Source organism: Nelumbo lutea, chromosome 8 (genome assembly GCF_056320005.1).
Source record: "Nelumbo lutea isolate HS-2025 chromosome 8, American lotus-T2T, whole genome shotgun sequence".
Taxonomy (NCBI): Eukaryota; Viridiplantae; Streptophyta; class Magnoliopsida; order Proteales; family Nelumbonaceae; genus Nelumbo; species Nelumbo lutea.
Window position 1 is genome coordinate 42,705,215 of NC_142691.1, and position 17,956 is coordinate 42,723,170.

The window sequence follows — 17,956 nt, forward strand, 5'->3', positions numbered from 1 at the left end:
CTAGATGGGAGTTGAGGAAACGATCAGAGGATATACTTTATAAAGAGAAAACTAGCTGGAGGCAAAAATTAAAATATAAATGGGTAAAAGAGGGCGGTAAAAATACAAAGTTCTTTCATGTAATAACTAATGACAAAAGGAGGAAAAATCATATATCTGCTTTAGTAGTGGATGGTGTAACAGTTAAGCAGTAAAATGAGATAGATATGGCTTCTAAAGAACACTTCAAATCTATTTTCAGAAGACCTTTGCACAATAGGATTTGGTTGATAGGGTTAGATTGGTCATGGTTAACAAATGAGGTTAAAGCTTAGTTGGAGAGGAAGTTTTAGCTGGGGGAAATAAAAGAGGTAGTGTTTTCCATGGAAAGTTGTAAAGCTCTTGGGCCAAATAGGTTCACAATGGCATTCTACTAAGAATATTGGGAAATCTTGAAAGAGGACTTGCAAGAAGTTTTCAATCAATTCTTTAGGAAAGGAATAATAAATCCAAGATTGAATTCAACCTTCATTGCTCAGGAGCCTAAAAAGTCTGATGCTTTGCATGCTAGAGATTAGGCCCATTAGCTTGGTAAATAGCTTATATATGGCTAAGGTTCTATCTCTAAGGACTAGAGCTGCTCTTCCCAGTATTATTTCACTAAATCAAGGGGCCTTCGTGAAGAATAAACAAATCACTGATAAAATTTTAATTGCAAGTGAAAGCGTGGAGGAGTAGAAAAGGAAAGGAAAAAATAGGTTTTTTGTTTAAATTGGATTTGGAGAAAGCTTATGATATAGTGGATTGGTCCTTTCTATTAAAAGTGATGAGAAGCTTTGGTTTTCAGGAGAAATGGTGCAAGTGGATAAAGGGATAAAGAATAAACAAATCACTAATAAAATTTTAATTGCAAGTGAAAGCGTGGAGGAGTAGAAAAGGAAAGGAAAAAATAGGTTTTTTATTTAAATTGGATTAGGAGAAAGCTTATGATATAGTGGATTGGTCCTTTCTATTAAAAGTGATGAGAAGCTTTGGTTTTGAGGAGAGATGGTGCAAGCGGATAAAGGGATGTATTCAGACTTATCATCGTTCTCTATTTGTGAATGGAAATGTGGTGGATTTCTTTCAACTTTGAGAGGAATTAGACAAAAGGACACTATCACCCTTCCTCTTCACTCTACCAAATGTGCAAAGTTTGTTTGCCATGGCATTCTTTAGTTGGCAAAGAAGGGATGATTGTTTTGGAGTTGTGTAGGAGCTTCCATAGTCTGGACCATTTCGGAGAAAAGGAATGCAAGGGTATTTACAGAAAAAGAAAGAAGAAAAGAGGCCATTGTTGAGACCATCACTGTTAGGATAGTCCAATGGGCAAAATCCTTAGTTATTTGCTAATTTTTCAGTGATATTATGACTCCGAGTGGCTCCTTCACTGTTAGGATAGTTCCATGGAGAACTAATGTGGAAGTGTGTCAGAGCAGCTATTTTGTGGACTATTTGCAAGGAGAGGAATGCCAGAATATTCCAAGAAAAGGAAAGAAGCCTAGCTGAAGTACAGGAGTGCACATTGGTTATTGACAAAGGCAATTCTTTGGTTGAAAGCTTCATATCTTTTTGCGAATTTTTCCTCTAATGATTTTCAGAAAAGTTGGGCAGAAGTGGGATCCACATCCTCTAAAATTAATAGATTACAAAGCAGAATGGATACCTCCTCAAAAGGAGTGGTGAAGTTGAACTTTGACGGTAGTAAAGGTAATCCAGGGCTCTCAGGTATAGGAGGGATTCTGAGAGATAAGGATTATCCTTATTTTGAGGACCAGTGTGAGTTGTGGACTCTACAAGGGCTGAGATACTGGCTACAGTGCAAGGAATACAGATTAAAAACCAACTTGGAGTGGAGCACTTGATAGTAAAGGGGGACTACAGGGATCTTCTCAAGAAAGTTAATTGGCTTACAAGGAACATGACAATTAGATTCAATGCGTTAGCAAATCAGCAAATGCCATGGATGATTGTTTGGTTAAACAAGGGGGTACCAAGGGGTGAATTGTTCTGGGCTACCTTATAATTGTATTTCTGTAAGAGTGTGATCATATTCTCATTTCTAAGGGGAGGTAATATACCGTACCTCCTCTTAGGGTGATTGTACACTTTCTTCTCTTCTTAATAAAATTACCATTCATTTATCAAAAAAAAATATTATGAGAAATTGGAAGGAGGTGGCAAGTTCAGATAGTCATAAGCTTGTATTAAGTCTTGGTTGGTCCCCACCAACATATGGCTTCACTAAGTTGAACTTTGATAGGAGTAGTGCAGGGAATCCAGGTCCCTCAGGTATTGGTGGTGTTTTTAGAAATGAGGACAGCATTATTGGCATATTCTCTAGACCAATGGGTGTAGGAGTTTCACTGAGTGCTAAGATGGCTTTGATGGAAGGATGGCTTCACTAAGCTGAACTTTGATGGGAGTAGTGCAAGGAATCCAGGTCCCTCAGGTACTGGTGGTGTTTTTAGAAACAAGGAGGGCAGCATTATTGGTATATTCTCTGAACCAATAGGTGTAAGGGATTCACTAAGGGATAAGATGTTGGCTCTGATGGAAGGAGTGCAAAAAGCAAAGGAGATGAACATCAATAAGTTGATTATAGAAGGAGACTCAAAGTTACTGGTGGGTTGGTTGCAAAAGGAAAGAGCCACAATGTGAAACTGTTAGGAACTGCCTAACTCAGGGACTCTTTCGAGGGAGCCTGCCTCCAGAATGAGAGAGAGAGAGAGAGGTTGTATTCCCAATTCAATAAAATCATTCTGTTATAACACTGCTGTTATTTATACACTGCTGTTACAATTCTGTTATACCAGCCTCTCCACTTGTCCAGTCCACTTGTTTAGTTTGTTATTTAGTTTGTTCTAGTGGTTGGCTGTTAATTCTGTTGTACCAGCCTCTCCACTTGTCCAGTCCACTTCTCTAGTTTGTTATTCAGTTTGTTCTAGTGATTGGCAGTTAGTTATATTCTTTAAAGGCTGATGTGGCCTTTTCTTGTACACTTATATTCCCTTTATTTGTGTCTCAACAGTCCCTCCTCCCTTGAAAGTGACCTTGCCCTCAAGGTCTAGATGTGGAAATCTATTCTGTAAATCCAAGTAAGGTTCCCAAGTTGGATCCTCAATCGGAAGACCTGACCATACCACCGATGCCTCTGGTTCGATGTGATTCCCTTTGCGTATCCACCTGAAATCTGTTCCTTAGGTTCTTGGAAGATCCCTGAGAACTTCTGAAGTAGCTGCTGTAGTTGTGTGCGGCCCTCTTCGGATCTGCTTTCTTGGGCTAGAATGGGGCTGTTCTTGTGGGAGTCTATCTGCATGAAAACGATGTGCACTGGGTCTGCTGCTTGTTTCCTTAGGGAGGCAAGGCTAATAGGTCCTGGACCCTTGGACAGCTGCCCTTGAATATGCATCTGTGAGCTGCCCATTTGGAAATCCATGGTGAGGCGGGTCCAATCACATATCACCGGCCCTAGTTGCCTTAACCATTGGACTCCGAGAGCTACATCTGCTCCACTGATTTCCAGGGGGTGCAGATCCACCTCGAACTCATGTCTTTGTATCATCATCTTTAATTCTGTGCACGTACTGTCACATACCAGGCTGCTCCCATTAGCTACGTGCACCCAAAAGGCTGCACATGGTTGGACTGGAACCCCTAGTTGCCTGACCAAGGTTTGGGTGATGAAATTGAGGGTGCTGCCACTGTCTATCAGAACCGATACATGGCGCCCCTGTATCAGTATGGTTACTCGCATCGTTTGAGAAGAAGCAAGACGATCAAGGCTTGCAGGGATACTTCTAGGTATTCCTTTGTCCTTGGTACCCATTCTTGGTCATCCCTTGGCTCCTCAATGTCGGCTGATTGCTCGACATATTCAGTTTCAGGTTGCAGGAAGAAAACTTGCGGGACCTTACAGCGATGGCCCGGCCCAAACTTGTCTCCACATGCATAGCAAAGGCCCTTTTCTCGTCGGGCTTGCATCTCAGCCCAGGTTAACCTCTTGGCTGAGCCGGGACCTGAACCAGAGCTAGCATCCTTGCCTGTGATTCCTATTCCTGATATGGGCTCTGGTTTACCCAAGATTCCAGGTTCTTGGTTGGTTACACCCAATCTGATCGCATCTCCCAGGGGTCGGCTGATCCTTCTTGCCCGGTTTATTTTGTCTTCATGTAATCGGGCTATTGATACTGCTTCAAGAACGGAGGTGGGCAGCATGGCTTTTACCTCCAGCCGCAATTCCTTCTTAAGTCCTCCAACAAAACTGCCAACAAGCACGTTTTCTGGCCAACCTTGCACGCGCACTGCCAATCTTTCAAACGCCATCTGATAATCTTGGATGGAGCCAGTCTGTTGTAGCTTAGCGAGGCTTTCGTCATAATTCTCAAAGGCTGAGACCCCAAATCGCATGGTTAAGGCGTTGGTGAAGTCGGCCCATGTGGCCCTTGGGTGTCGTCGCCGATACCATTGGTACCAAACGATCACCTCTCCTTCCAGGTGTGTAGAGGCTAGGGGAACACGATCAGGGCCTTGTGTGTCATGGTAATCGAAGTATCTTTCTGTTCGCAAAAGCCAGGAAGTGGGATCTCCTCCTGTGAAGATGGGAAACTCGATTCTTGCAGTTCTTGATCCACTTCGATGACTGGTGTCACTGCGTTATTTGCGCAGGTGGTGCCTATGCCAGTCTTTCCAGCAAGGATGCAAAGCTTTCTTTGATTTCTTTGACATCGGCTGATATTCTTTGCATTTCTCCTTCCATGTAATCAACTCTGTTCTCCATTGTTGATGATCTTGTGCTTGGCATCTTGGCTCGGAATTGGCTCTAATACCAACTTGTTAGGAACTGCCTAACTCAAGGACTCTTTCGAGGGAGCCTGCCTCCAGAATGAGAGAGAGAGAGAGAGAGAGAGAGAGATAGAAAGGAAGAGAGGTTGTATTCCCAATTCAATAAAATCATTCTGTTATAACACTGCTGTTATTTATACACTGTTGTTAAACTGCTGTTACAATTCTGTTATACCAGCCTCTCCACTTGTCCAGTCCACTTGTCTAGTTTGTTATTTAGTTTGTTCTAGTGGTTGGCTGTTCATTTTGTTGTACCAGCCTCTCCACTTGTCCAGTCCACTTGTCTAGTTTGTTATTCAGTTTGTTCTAGTGGTTGGCTGTTAGTTATATTCTTTAAAGGCTGATGTGGCCTTTTCTTGTACACTTATATTCCCTTTATTTGTGTCTCAACAGAAACTACAGCAAATGAAAGGAAGAAATTTAAATGGTTGACATGAGGCATGGATGTGAGAGTTAATTGGGTTAAAAGAAAGCTAATGGTTTTGATGATGCTTTGGCAAAACAAGGGTGGGAAGAAATCAGTTGTTTTGGGCTCAATTGTAACTTTATTCATAAAATTTGGGGATAGTAAAGAGATTTTGGGGCCGTTTGGCAAGTCTTCTTTAGAAGATCTTCTGGCAGAACTAACAGTCAAAAGACGATGTGAGCTTTTGCATTAAGATCTTAGCAGCTTGAAGACCATTTGGTTAAGGCATGGCTCTTTGCGCATCTTTATTTGTGAAGAAGAGTTGAAAAAAAAAACAAAAACCTCCATTTGGAGCTTCCCAAAAATAGCCCAAAACAGGTTTCCCACGTCTTTTCGGGGCTGCGGCTTTTGGCGGCTAGATCTTTTCCCAACCAAAAAGGAAAAGATGAAAGTGTGGGCTGTCGGGCTTCTAAAAAGCCAACAGCCCACGCGAAAAGATGCGCCAAACAGGGCCTTTATTTTTCCCTCTTTGTAATATGTTTTTCTGTGTTAATGAAATTTGAAGTCATTGATCAGAAAAAAAGCAAAACCCTAGGTTTGTTCTTTCTTGGGTGAGAGGAAATCACAAGGAAGTCTTTTAAGGAGGTGGAATAAATGCCCGGTGGGCCTTCAAAAGGTAGAAAGAAGAATAATTTGACACCCGAAGGGGATGTTTCAATTGTAAGAAACATTGTGGAGGAAGATAGATGTATTTCAATGAAAGTTGCAAGGGCTGTTTTGAAGAAGGGTGCTGAGGTGGCAGCAGAGCAAGTGTTTAAGAAGAACGCTGTATTTGAGTTAGATAGGATCAATGCTAACATTAAGATGATAGAAAATATTGAGGTTCATCCAAATGCAGTAAGAAGATTCAGGCATCAAAGAAATAATTGGACTATTCTGGTGTCAAAAGTTTTGTCTAGATTGAAGGGGGGATCATTTGTGAACAAGAGGGTGAAAAAGACAAAAAGAATTATAAAGAAAATCAAAGAGATTCCTGTTTCAATCTATAAAGATTTAGCACGATTTGTTTTTTTGCATATTTGTTGGGGGGGGGGGGCTTTTCAGTTTAGTGGGTGGAGCCTCTAGGTTTGGTTGTTGGAATGGAGAGATGGGGTTATGGTGAGTTTTGTTTTGCTTTGTTTCCCTTTGGTTTTTTGTGGGTAATTTTGATGTCTCTCGTTTGGGTTTTGAATTGTAGTTTGTGGGATTAGTGGGAGAGAGGGTGCCTGTTTTTGTTTCTCTTGGGAGGTGATGCCGTATCACCTATTTGTATTCTTCCCTCTTTTTCTTAATAAATTTTCTTTTTTATTGATCTTCAAAACAAAGGATTAACAGTATCTGCAGAAACTACGATGCTATGCTCATGACTCAATATTTATTATGATATAAAGCTAATGACTGTAAACTATAAAACAAAAGATTGAAAAAAAAAAAAAAGAAATAACAAGAAGGAAAGAAGGAAAGCCAGAAGTAGGTTGCTGTGGATCAAATTAAAAAGTAAAACATGATGAAATTTACCTTATATCCTGCAATATCTTGAGTTACACCCGGCAAGGGTCCCACGGTAGCTCGCTTGATCTTCTCCTGCACTATACAAAAATTCTCCAACCAATCATGCTTGATGTGCTGTTTCACAATAGAAAATACTGACATATTGCTTATACAACCTCCTAATAATGGTTACCAGTATTGAGAAGCCCAACAAAATATTACCAGGAAAACAAGCAGAAGCAATTTGGTGGATGGAATTAATAAGAGCTGATTTCCCTACATTAGGCACACCGACCACCATAACAAGGAGAGTGGGTTCCCTTGAAATCACTTCCTTCAATTTCAGCTCCACAAGTTCAAGTAGCTTTCACAAATAAGCCACAATTCAGAAGAATATACAGCTAGCATAGAACGATATAATATTGGTTTAAAAGCAATTCCAGAAACTAGAAAACATAAATCTTGTTATTGAGGATTCAGGTTTGAGACTAGATGGAGATAGTAGATAAGACCATATGGGGCTTCATTTTATTTTCCCACTTCTGAATTCTAGTTATGTATTATTCAGATGATTCTTTAAATCAGAAAGGGTTAGGGGATGTGATAGATCCGTTTAGAATTCTAGAACTCGGAGCTGGTTCGAGGGAGCTCACCTTCCTGAAACAGAGTAGAAGAGAGGAAGAAGAGGATGGAAGAAGGAGAAGAGGAAGAAGGGAGGAGAATAGTAGGTTTTCTTTCTTGCCGAACAAATGAGGTTTACAATTATTTATGCTCTCCCCTCTCCTGCACATGGATTTGACTGCGACTGGTAACTAACTGGAAGGACATGCCTCTCACGTAAACGAACCTCAGTGGAGGCTGCACATGGGTGATCAGGTGCTTCTCTCGTGCAGGGCCTGGTTGCTGAGTGTCTTGGGCCTGGGTCTCCTGGCATGGGCCCGAATGGGTAGTTGAGGGCCTATCAAGATGGGACTCGGCACTCCTCATTCTGGTCCATCCTTGAGGGGTTGTCTTAATCAATTTACTGTGTGACAACAATTATATGAAGTTCCTCAATCACATAATAGTAATTGGCACACTTCAGAGTGCTAGATTGACGAAGTATAACATAGTCATTTGTTTGGGGGCACTTGAATACGATCTTGACAACAGAAAACTAGTAGTTAGTTTCCATCACTAGAAGAGCAATTTTGCATCCTCAGGTTGTGTACTTTTTTCATCTGTATTTTAGTCCTTATGGACTGAAAGAAAATAAAGAATTTTGGAGAACAAGATATGCATGGGGAAGAATTCATTCTAGGTATGCACGTCATGGCAGATTTAAAAATGTCCCTTCAGATTGGAGTAGGTCCGGCACATTGGCTCATTGTGCAGAGCATTGTAATTTTTCCACATATATTAATACAATACTCAGTTGGATCAATACAATTATATCATTCTTCTATCCCTTCAAAATCCAAAACCAAGGTCAAGGCTTTATTTCAACAAGATAGAAGATGGAAAAGCTGCCCGTTCCTTTCTTAGAGACTAATTTAGGAATACAGAGTATAGATCGTAAAAGGATGAACTTCTCCTGACCATAAGTATCCATAAACAAAACCTATGCAAATAGTCACATCAAGCCATTAGATATTCTTTTCTTATAAGTGATTAAGATGATTGTATTAAAACAACCATAAGAAAGCAAGAAGCCCTCAGCATATACAAAAAGAGTGCTTATAATATGCACAGAAGCATTTAAATGCAGATCACTATACATTTATACAATAAATCAAAAAATGACAGAGATCCAATTGTCAGTGAAAGAATCGGCTGAAGTTCCCTCAAAAAGCCTTGAAACACTAGCCCGTCTCATCAAGGTCCATTCCACCTTGCTAATGACAGCTTCAACTGGAGCCAATTTGGACTAAAAAAACTCTGCAATTCCCTTCGAAGTGGTCCAACAGATTGCAAATGGCAAGCAATTCCAAAGAATCCCCCTCGCCAAGAAAGGTCCACATCCTCAAGAAGATAACAACTCAATCAAAGTAGGAAGAACCCACTGCACACGGAACAGCTGAAAGAAGTGACACCAAGGTCGATAGGTAAAGGAGTGGAGTAGCAGATGGTGAACAGATTCTGAGCCCACACCCCAAAGGCAACAGATGCCGTTCAACTGCATGCCCCATCTCACTAAAGCCTCGACCATTTGAATCCTATCTCTTCCAGCTAGCCACAAACACACACACACACAAAAAAAAAAAAAACATTTGTAGGCACCTCAGACTCCCAAATCCAAGGACCCAGCAAAACATGATAACAAGATTTAGTAGAAAACAACCCATTCTCATCTCCAGCACAAAGCTGAACATCTCATGATCCTGGAACAATCTCAACCTTGCAGCTTGGCATCAAATCCAAAAGAGAGAGGACCTCACAATCATTCAAATTCCTTCAGAAAGTAGGAGACCAGACCACCTGTTCATTGATTAAATCCACATAATTGCAAACCACACCTTCCTTGGTAAAAGTGATTACAAAAGAAGGAATAAATAACAAAAAGGTTGACCGGAACACCGAGAGTATCTCCAAAAGGAAACAGCATCCCCTGTTCCAGGCTTGAATTTGATGTTCTTTTGAAACTTGGGCAGGCTAGCCATGATTCCTTTCCACACACTAGTGCCATAAGACTGTTGAGGCTCAAGAGAAATCCAATCCATTGGTACTCTTCCACACTTGCTTTCAATCACTTACCACCACAGATGAGACCTTTCTTGCCCATATCTCTACAGCCATTTACAAAGAAGAGAATCATTCATAAGTCTCAACTCTCAAGTCTCGTACCAGTCCCACCTTTCTCCTTGGGTTCAAAAACCATATCCCAAGAAATCAAATGAACTTTCATTTCTTCGTTAACCCCCTCCCACAAAAAATCCCTCTGCAACTTCTCCAGCACTTTGGCCACTGATGCCAGCAAAGAAAACAAAGAAAGATAGTAGGTTGGCAAGCTGGACAAAACACTCTGGGTTAGCGGACAAGAATCTTCTCTTCTCCCGCGGGAATAATATGGCTCTATCTTAAATTCACTTTCAAGCCTGAAGCAGCCTCAATACATATCAAAAGTGTGTCATCAGCATATTGTAATAAAGTCACTGACGCCCCTCCCCCAACCCTACTGAGACCCCTTAAAGCTATCTTACTTCAACTGCCTTGTTAATCAGTCTCCCCAACGGATCCACTATAAGTGAGAAAAGTAGGGAAAAAGCGGGTCGCATTGCCCAAGTCCTTGCTGACCCTTAAAATACCCCTCTGAAGCTCCATTGGTGATGATTGAAAACATAGGATCATAAATGCAGCAAAAGATCCAACACCTCCAGAGCACTCAAAGCTCATTCTCCTCAAAATATAGTCAACAAATTGCCAATGAACATGATCATAGGCTTTTTCTAAGTCAAGTTTGCAGAGGAGACCTGGCATACTTTGCCATAAGTGGGAATTAATGCATTCATTTGCAATAAGAAGCCCACCGAGGATTTGCCTCCCATCCACAAAAGCTCCTTGAGAGGGTAGAACCAATTTCCCTAAGACTATGCTCAAATGGTTTTTTTTTTATCGGCAACAAAAAACTTTATTAATGATGTGAATATTTATGAAGCTTTAGATACAATAGGGGAGGTAAAAAGTCTTAACTCCCCATCAACAGAAAGCAATGACATAAAATTAAAAATTAGCCCAAAAGATAACCTCCCAATTCACCCCCTGCTTGGCCAGCCCATCTGCAAATGAGTTAGCAGTCCTCTTCGCCCAGCTATATTGTATCTCAATGTCTCGGCCCAACCAACAGAATATTTTCTTTTCATTGTTATAGCTTCCACAAGCCACTGTCCTCTTCCTTCAGCCAGCTAATCACCACCCCAAACATCTGATATTTAGTTCCCTTGCTCTTTGAATTCCTTACAGAGCTGCAAGGATCTCAGCCCTAATAGATTCTCCTTCCCCTATGGGGCCTGAGAACAATGCAAATAACATCCCCTTCCTCATTCCTGAAAACTCCCCCAATCCCAGAAGGCCCTGGATTCCTCAAACTACTGCCATCAAAATTCAGTTTTATAAATCCAGAGGGAGGAGGGGACCATGAGGGACTAGGAGTCCTCTTACACAAAGCAGAGGTAGCTATCTCTTTCCAATTTCTTAATAAATCAGCCACAGGAAAGTCTGAGGAACTATCCTCAAATGGTTTGCCAACAGCTTAGAGATAATCTTGTAGAAACTTCTAGTGAGAATGACTGGACAGAAATCTTTGAGATCAGCAGCAGGGGTGATCATTTTCAGCCCGGCCCAGCTCAGAAATTCTGAGTTTGGGCCTAGGTTTTTGTTCAGGCCCAAGCGCAGCCTGGGCCTAATACTTCAAGCCCACATATATTTAAATATATGTATTTTATATATATTTTATATATATATATATATATGCACACAAGGTATTTGATGCCACATTGTATTATTTATATATAAATATTATAATGTACCATTTACAACATATGTTTTATACAATATTTTACATTATATAATATATAAAATAAATTTTGTGTGCATACTATATATATAATGTAAAATATTATGCATATGTAATATTTTATACATAAAAACATAGGCCCAGAATCAGGCCCAGCCCAACCCAGGCCTTTGGGCTTATGTTTCAGGTCTGGAACCTGGGTCAAGCCAGACCTGGACCCCGGGTATAGCCCTTATCATAGGTGCAAAGACCCCGGGTATAGCCCTTATCATAGGTGCAAAGCCCAGCCCAGGCCCAGCCTGACCCGGCCCATGATCACCCCTAGTCAGCAGATGAAGTTAGATTTTGCACCTTGAAACAGCTTAGCATTTCTCTAAAAATATTTTTTTTGATAAATCATTTCTCTAAAAATATTCCGCTGCCAGCAGCAGGTCTGCCTTCAAAAAATCCAAACACTTAGTGTAGAAACCTATTGGAAAGCCATTGGGGCTCAGGGCTTTGTCCCCATTGAGCTCCTAAAGTGCAGTCCATACCCTCCCAAAAATCCCGTTCAATCCAATCCCTGTCCAAGTCTCCAAGCTAATAAAAAATAACACCATCTAACTGTGGCCTAATTACATCTCCTTCCGCATGGGAATTTTGTTAAAAGCTACAATCCCATTTCTCACTTCCTCTTGAGATTCCAATAGCCTCTCATTCACCTTGATTGTAGTGATAGTGCTCTGCCACGAACCATCTAGTGGAAGAACTTGGTGTTTTTATCCCCCTCTTTCAACCATTACACCCTAGATCTAATGCCAAGACACTTCTTCCATGTGGCACAACATGCAAAAGACTACTGCAAGCTTCCTTCACATCCAACTTTGAGATTATAGTTAGGGCCCTTTCCTTGTGCGACTACAGACTCCCAAAGTCAATATCATTCCACTCCTTTATTCTTAACTTGACAAATTTTACCTTCGGAACAAAAGTGGCTGAAGCATCTACACTTACCCACCAATCCTTAACCTTTTAACAGAAACTAGGGACTTCAAAGAACATCATCTCAAATCTGAATAAACTTAGATATTCTTAGAAAGTAAAGTAAAAGAACGAAGGGCATTTGTCCTCATTCAAGGTGACTTTAGTGAAATCATTCTCAAAATTCTAGGTTGATAGACAAACTGCCTGAGATAGCAAGTGGTGCTTGTTGTCAATTACAATGCAACACTAAATCAGTATGTATAAATGACACAGAAACAGGAGCAGAAGATTTGTGAATTCAAACAGCATATACTTTACACATTTTGCGATCCTACTTACCATATTAAGAACTAAAAGGAGAGAGCTGCCCATGGATAGCCATTTCTTTGTTGGGGGTCACAATAAGAAAAAGAAAAGCAGCAAAGAAAAAAAAAAATAACATCTTGCATGTGTCTCGTGCCATGTTAAAAATAAATAAAATAATAAGCCAAAAGATTAGTATAACAGAACCATATTAAAGATCAACTAACCTTCTTGACAGAAGTCTTGCTGTGTGCATTTATTGAAAGACAATCTTGCTTGTGTGAATCAAAACATTGAATCCATTTCTGCAAAAAGCACAGCACAGGTAATATTCACTGAAGAAGCAACAAATTTGAGAACATATTGTCATAGTGGAGACAAAAATGGCTTTAACTGCACAAATCCTTAAGGGGTAAGTTGCAAAACGCAACTTCAAGAAACTCCTTACATTTGCCACATTCAAGGTTCTCTATATGCTCAACAATTAAATTTGCTGATTAGGAAAACTACTAGGTAATTTTCACTGAAAAAGCTTGATTTTATCTTCTCAACTACTAAAGGCTCGTTTGATAACAAATGAAGTGACTGAACTGAATGATTTATTACTTTTTCTTTTTAGAAAGCTCCATAATGGCTGAAGCTAAAGTTGGGTTGATCACTTCTGTCATTATCAAACGATCATGAGTAGAAAAAATCTGCTTACTTGCATTATATTGGGATTGGCCAAATCCTTCTTATTGAGAGCAATTACACGCCTTTTGCTGGAAAGAACAGGTTGGAGATCTTCATTCACGGAAGATAAAGGAATCTGTTTTCCACAAGGAAAAACAACAAAATAATCACAAATAAAATACTTGGATTAAGAGTAATTTTACTAGAAGAAAAAAAAAACTATCAGTGATGAAATCGCCTGAAATAGTTTGAGGTGGAGAGAAGATATTTTCTTTTTACAGAAGACACGATTAACATCATTGAGCAAGAACTAAACCAGATAAACAGAGAGAGAAAGAGAACTAACACGAGCATCACGGACTTCAATAACAAGGTCTGCGAGCTTGAGACGGTCGCAAATGGCTCGAGTAGCTGCAGCCATGTGACCAGGGAACCAGTTGATGATTCCACCACCCCTGTTGAACCCCATATCTCCCAACGCCTTCTTCATTACTTTCCCCAATGCACCCATCTCTTCTTTCTCTTACTAGCTTGCTCGCTCCGTTCGCAAATTCTCACTCCCGCGCTCGCTCTGTACGGGGAAGATGCAGTAGGGAAGGGTATTGTTGTTTGGTAGCCCAGTAGCTTGAAGTGCGGCTGAGACGTCTTGTGAGGTTGGTGTGAGGAGCGCCTGTTTAGGAGCAGATCCAGGCTCGTTGTTATTCATGGGTGATGTTCCCAACAGACTGGGGGATGTGCTGTTAGGAGCAAATTATGGTTCAACTAACAAAACTACTACTCGTTAATGGTGGAGCATTTCTTTCAAATGCTAGAGTTAAATCCCCATGGTATGAGTGTTTATGAAACATTAAGCCAAACCATTTCCACTTTGCTCTTGTACCTTGTTTTTATATTAGTAGAGTAATTGGATTGTTGTTTGTAGTTACATACATGATAATGGTACTATTTTTTTATAATTCAAGTAATACGATAATGGTAATATGTCAATTATAACATTGGTCTACTTTTAATATACTAACCATTGAGGTCCTTGTGAGATCAATAAGTGGGTGTGTTAAAGCATTATCAGAATGATATCTAAGCTAGCAATCATTATGATAGGATCTAATGCTTTATGAGACAAAGAGAATATTCCTAACATACTCTGATGAAAACTGCAAAACTGCTGGAAGTAGATTTTAAGTTGTTTTAAAATTGGTTTGCAAAATAAATATTGTATATAAGTAAAATGTTTATTTTGGAAAATTATTTGTAAAGTTTTTTTTCGGAAGTTCCACCATTAAACAGAGTGTAGCATTGGGCTCTTTTTTTTATGTAAACCAGAGATCCAAAACAGGAGCTACACACAATGGGGGGTAGCCCATCCCCAAATGTCAGCACAAGAAAGACACTTAAGAAAGTAAGGCAAATAAGAAATTGAACTAAGATTTGAATGAGCACAATTAGCAAGCCAATCAACAACTCGGTTCCCTTCCCGGAATGTGTGTCTGTCATTTCCCAATTCCTCGTGTTAGATATTATTAGGCTCTTTTACTTGACTAGTAAGTGTGCATGTTCTTTGCACATGGCAATTCTAGATGATGATGATAATGATGATAAACACCTCATCCAAATATGTAATAATCGGATAAAGTTGTGAAGTTTTAAGTATCATTGACAATCTTATGAGCTTGGCTAGACTCTTCTTTTTGTAATGTTTTTTTTTTGTTCATTTACCAAAAAAAAATGTAAGATTTAAATAGAGGGAATTGAATAATGTGAAAAGTAGTAATTCAATTTACAATTTAAACCTCACAATTAAATATAGACTCAATTTAAAAATGAGTATTCTAATTAAATGAATGTTGTCTCCCCTGAACAAAAGCTCCTTGGGTTTGGCTGATAAGACAAGGAAGAACCTTTTCAATCCTCAAACATAAGACCTTAGCCACAATCTTGTATACACTAGTCACCAAACTAATAAGTCGAAAGTCCTTTGGATGCCTGGCCTCTTTCTTCCTGGGAATTAAGGCTAAAAAAGTAGCATTAACTCCACGACTAATCACTGAATTATCCTTGAATTCCTTGAAGACCTCAATCAAGTCTTCCTTGTTTATGTCCCAACAATCTTGAAAGAAAGCCATTGTGAAACCGTCCGACCCTAGTGCTTTAGATCTGTTCATGGAGAAGACAGCTTTTCTTATTTCTTCCTCCTCAAAATTCCTTTCTAGCAGCTTCTACTCTCTTCTGGAAGCCTCTACTAGGATAGCCAATTGTTTTGTTGACCATTTCAAAACTCCCAATTTTTCATCCCTAGAAAGATTCCATTATCACTATATTTGATCTTGGTTATTGGACTCCATCTTCTTCCACCTTTGCAAGTTATTCTAGACCATTAAGGGAGCACTTTACAACATGAATTGTTTTTTCTTATTGTCAATTCCAAAAAGAAATCAAAACCTTTTGGTTTGAAAACAAATTATTTCTCAAAACAAAAATACAAAAAAAAAAAAAAACATATTCTTTGTTATGTATTTGTTTCCAAGACTAAAACCAAAAACATATTCTTGAATTTCTAGTTTCAAAAGTATGTTTTCATATAGTTATTTGATATTATGATCCATAAATCATATAAGTTCTATATTAGAAAGTTTGTTTTTGTTTAAAAAACCATTATTTTGATGGTTCAAAAAAACATGTATTGTTTTTTGAAACAAAATCAACTTATTTTTCCCTTTGAAAACAAAAACCAAAGTTCAAGCACATGTTTCTTGTAACGGGCCAAGGGATATGGGGAAGAAATTACTAAATATGATACAGAAACTTTCAGTCTGTCACCAATTAGAAATCGTTTTTCAAACAAAGAATGAAACAGATCCGACGGAAAGAAATAAAGAAAAATGCTAACAACTTTAAGAAGGGAATGCAGTGCTGATGAAAAACATAAACTAAAATTAACAATTAAAACTAATAGTGAAAAAAAAAGAGCCATCGTATGAGCGAGACAAAGAAAAGAAAAGAGAACGAAAAAGAAAAGAAAGCAATGCTCCAAGCTTACTCGATTATGAGAACATAATGATTCAAGACAAAAATACGGTAAAACGGCAGGTCCAAAGGGTTTCAGGGACTCTACAAGAGTCGATTTGGTGAGATCTCACCAACAGATCTTTATTCCTTCCGGCTTCCATTATTTTCCTCCTCTCTTTTTTTTATTTTTTTATTTTATCATACTCTTCTTTAATTATGGTTGCTAAGCCTTCATTGTATCGGCAATTCAAAAGAGTCCTGCTGATAATCCTTTCTAATTACAGAGGGGGTAGAACATCTGAGTTCATCCGCCATTATCTTGGGTAACAAAGAAAGAAAACCGGCACACCTTGCTTATTTAAAACAATCCATTTAATCGGTTTGAAGCATTAGCACACCGTACGATTAATCTGAATAGTAGTGGAGGATTTTAAGTTTAAACCAAGCATCAACTAAAAAAGACAGCAACATTCATATCGAAAGGATAAGGCAGGAAAAAAAAACTACTAGTAAAAATAACAACGAGAAACTAGGTGATTAAGGATTGAAGGAAAGAGAAGGGAAAGAAGGAAAGAGAAAAAAAATAAAAAAATAAAAAACAGGGTAACTTGAAATATATCAGAATACTAGAGAAGCATTCAGCGTAAATAATGACATGTAAATCAAAAAAAAAAAAAAAAAAACACATCTCCCGTCCTAACACTTGCCATCAACCTTAGAAATCATAGAGACAGCTCAACCAATTTTCCCTGCTGTCTCCCCTGATTGATGATCGAATGTGGTCTATGGAGAGGGAAAGATATCAGTCGAAAACACAACAAAGAAACGAAAAAAAAAAAAAAAAAAGATTACCAGATGAAGTTGAGCTTCAACTGGTTCGGTATCTTGGCCTGAACTTGCCTGGTGCTGCTAATGGTGAATGAAGACAGAGACTGGTGAGAAACCTTAGAACGTGGTACACGGAGGTGATAGTGAGTCGCCGGAATCCGATGGGCGACCAAAACCATTCACTGCGGCGAGTTACTCTTCGTTCACCGCCACTGTGGCACAGGGGATGAAAAGCTTTCTCTCCCTCCCAGAGTTCTCCTCCCAATTCTTCTTCTTCTCCCCCCTCTCTGATTCGCTCTGTCTCCCTTTTCCTCGCTCTCTCCCAGAGCTCTCTTCTCCGACCTTCGTCTTCGCTCCCTCACAGAACTCTTCTCTCCGCTCCTCCCCTCTCCCCTTTCTTTCTGCTCTCTGCCCGAAATAGAGCGCTTATTGAGTCAGGCAGCTTTGCTCACACGGGTCAAAGAGGGCTTATTGAGTCAGACCGGGGTTTGGATCGATGATGGTGGTTCCGGGTTAAAGAATAGAGGGTTGAAACTGGTCCGACCACAAAAAGGGGGTTGTAAGAGTGGGCCAGCGAGGTTGGTTGGAACGGAATATTTTTAGATGAAAGGGGTAAATGATGGTATGTTTGATTGAAATTTGGAAAGTGGGGTTTTGAGACAATCTAAGTTTGATTGGTAGGGTTGGATCGGCCCAAATGGGCGATCTCGCAAGGGCCCGATTCAGTTAATCTAGAACCTCATAATGGAATTTTTGTGTGATCGAAGGGTAAACAACGTCTACTTCGGGTGAAAATTCACAAAGGTAGGTAATGGAGGATGATTTAACCCAACCGACTGACATGATGACATGTGGATCTGACGCAGCACGAGCAACAACTCAGCATCATGGCC

At 39.7% G+C, this 17,956-nt stretch overlaps 1 protein-coding gene across 4 annotated transcripts in view; it reads right to left on the reverse strand.

Annotated features, from left to right (window-relative positions):
• Window positions 1-17,649, reverse strand: part of LOC148843921 (P-loop containing nucleoside triphosphate hydrolases superfamily protein) — a 69,674-nt gene extending 52,025 nt beyond the window's left edge. The window contains exons 1-6 of one of the 4 annotated variants that reach the window (XM_088958963.1): window positions 17,088-17,649; window positions 13,576-13,899; window positions 13,261-13,365; window positions 12,785-12,862; window positions 7,022-7,163; window positions 6,827-6,897 (exon numbers count right to left, since the gene is read on the reverse strand). In XM_088958963.1, coding sequence (XP_088815089.1) covers window positions 6,827-6,897; window positions 7,022-7,163; window positions 12,785-12,862; window positions 13,261-13,365; window positions 13,576-13,740 — 561 coding nt within the window. In that variant the 5' untranslated portion in view covers window positions 13,741-13,899; window positions 17,088-17,649. Of the gene's footprint in view, window positions 1-6,826; window positions 6,898-7,021; window positions 7,164-12,784; window positions 12,863-13,260; window positions 13,366-13,575; window positions 13,967-17,087 lie in introns of all 4 variants that reach the window. The other 3 variants (XM_088958965.1, XM_088958964.1, XM_088958966.1) reach the window with 3 other exon arrangements.
• Between the last annotated feature and the right edge of the window lie 307 nt (window positions 17,650-17,956).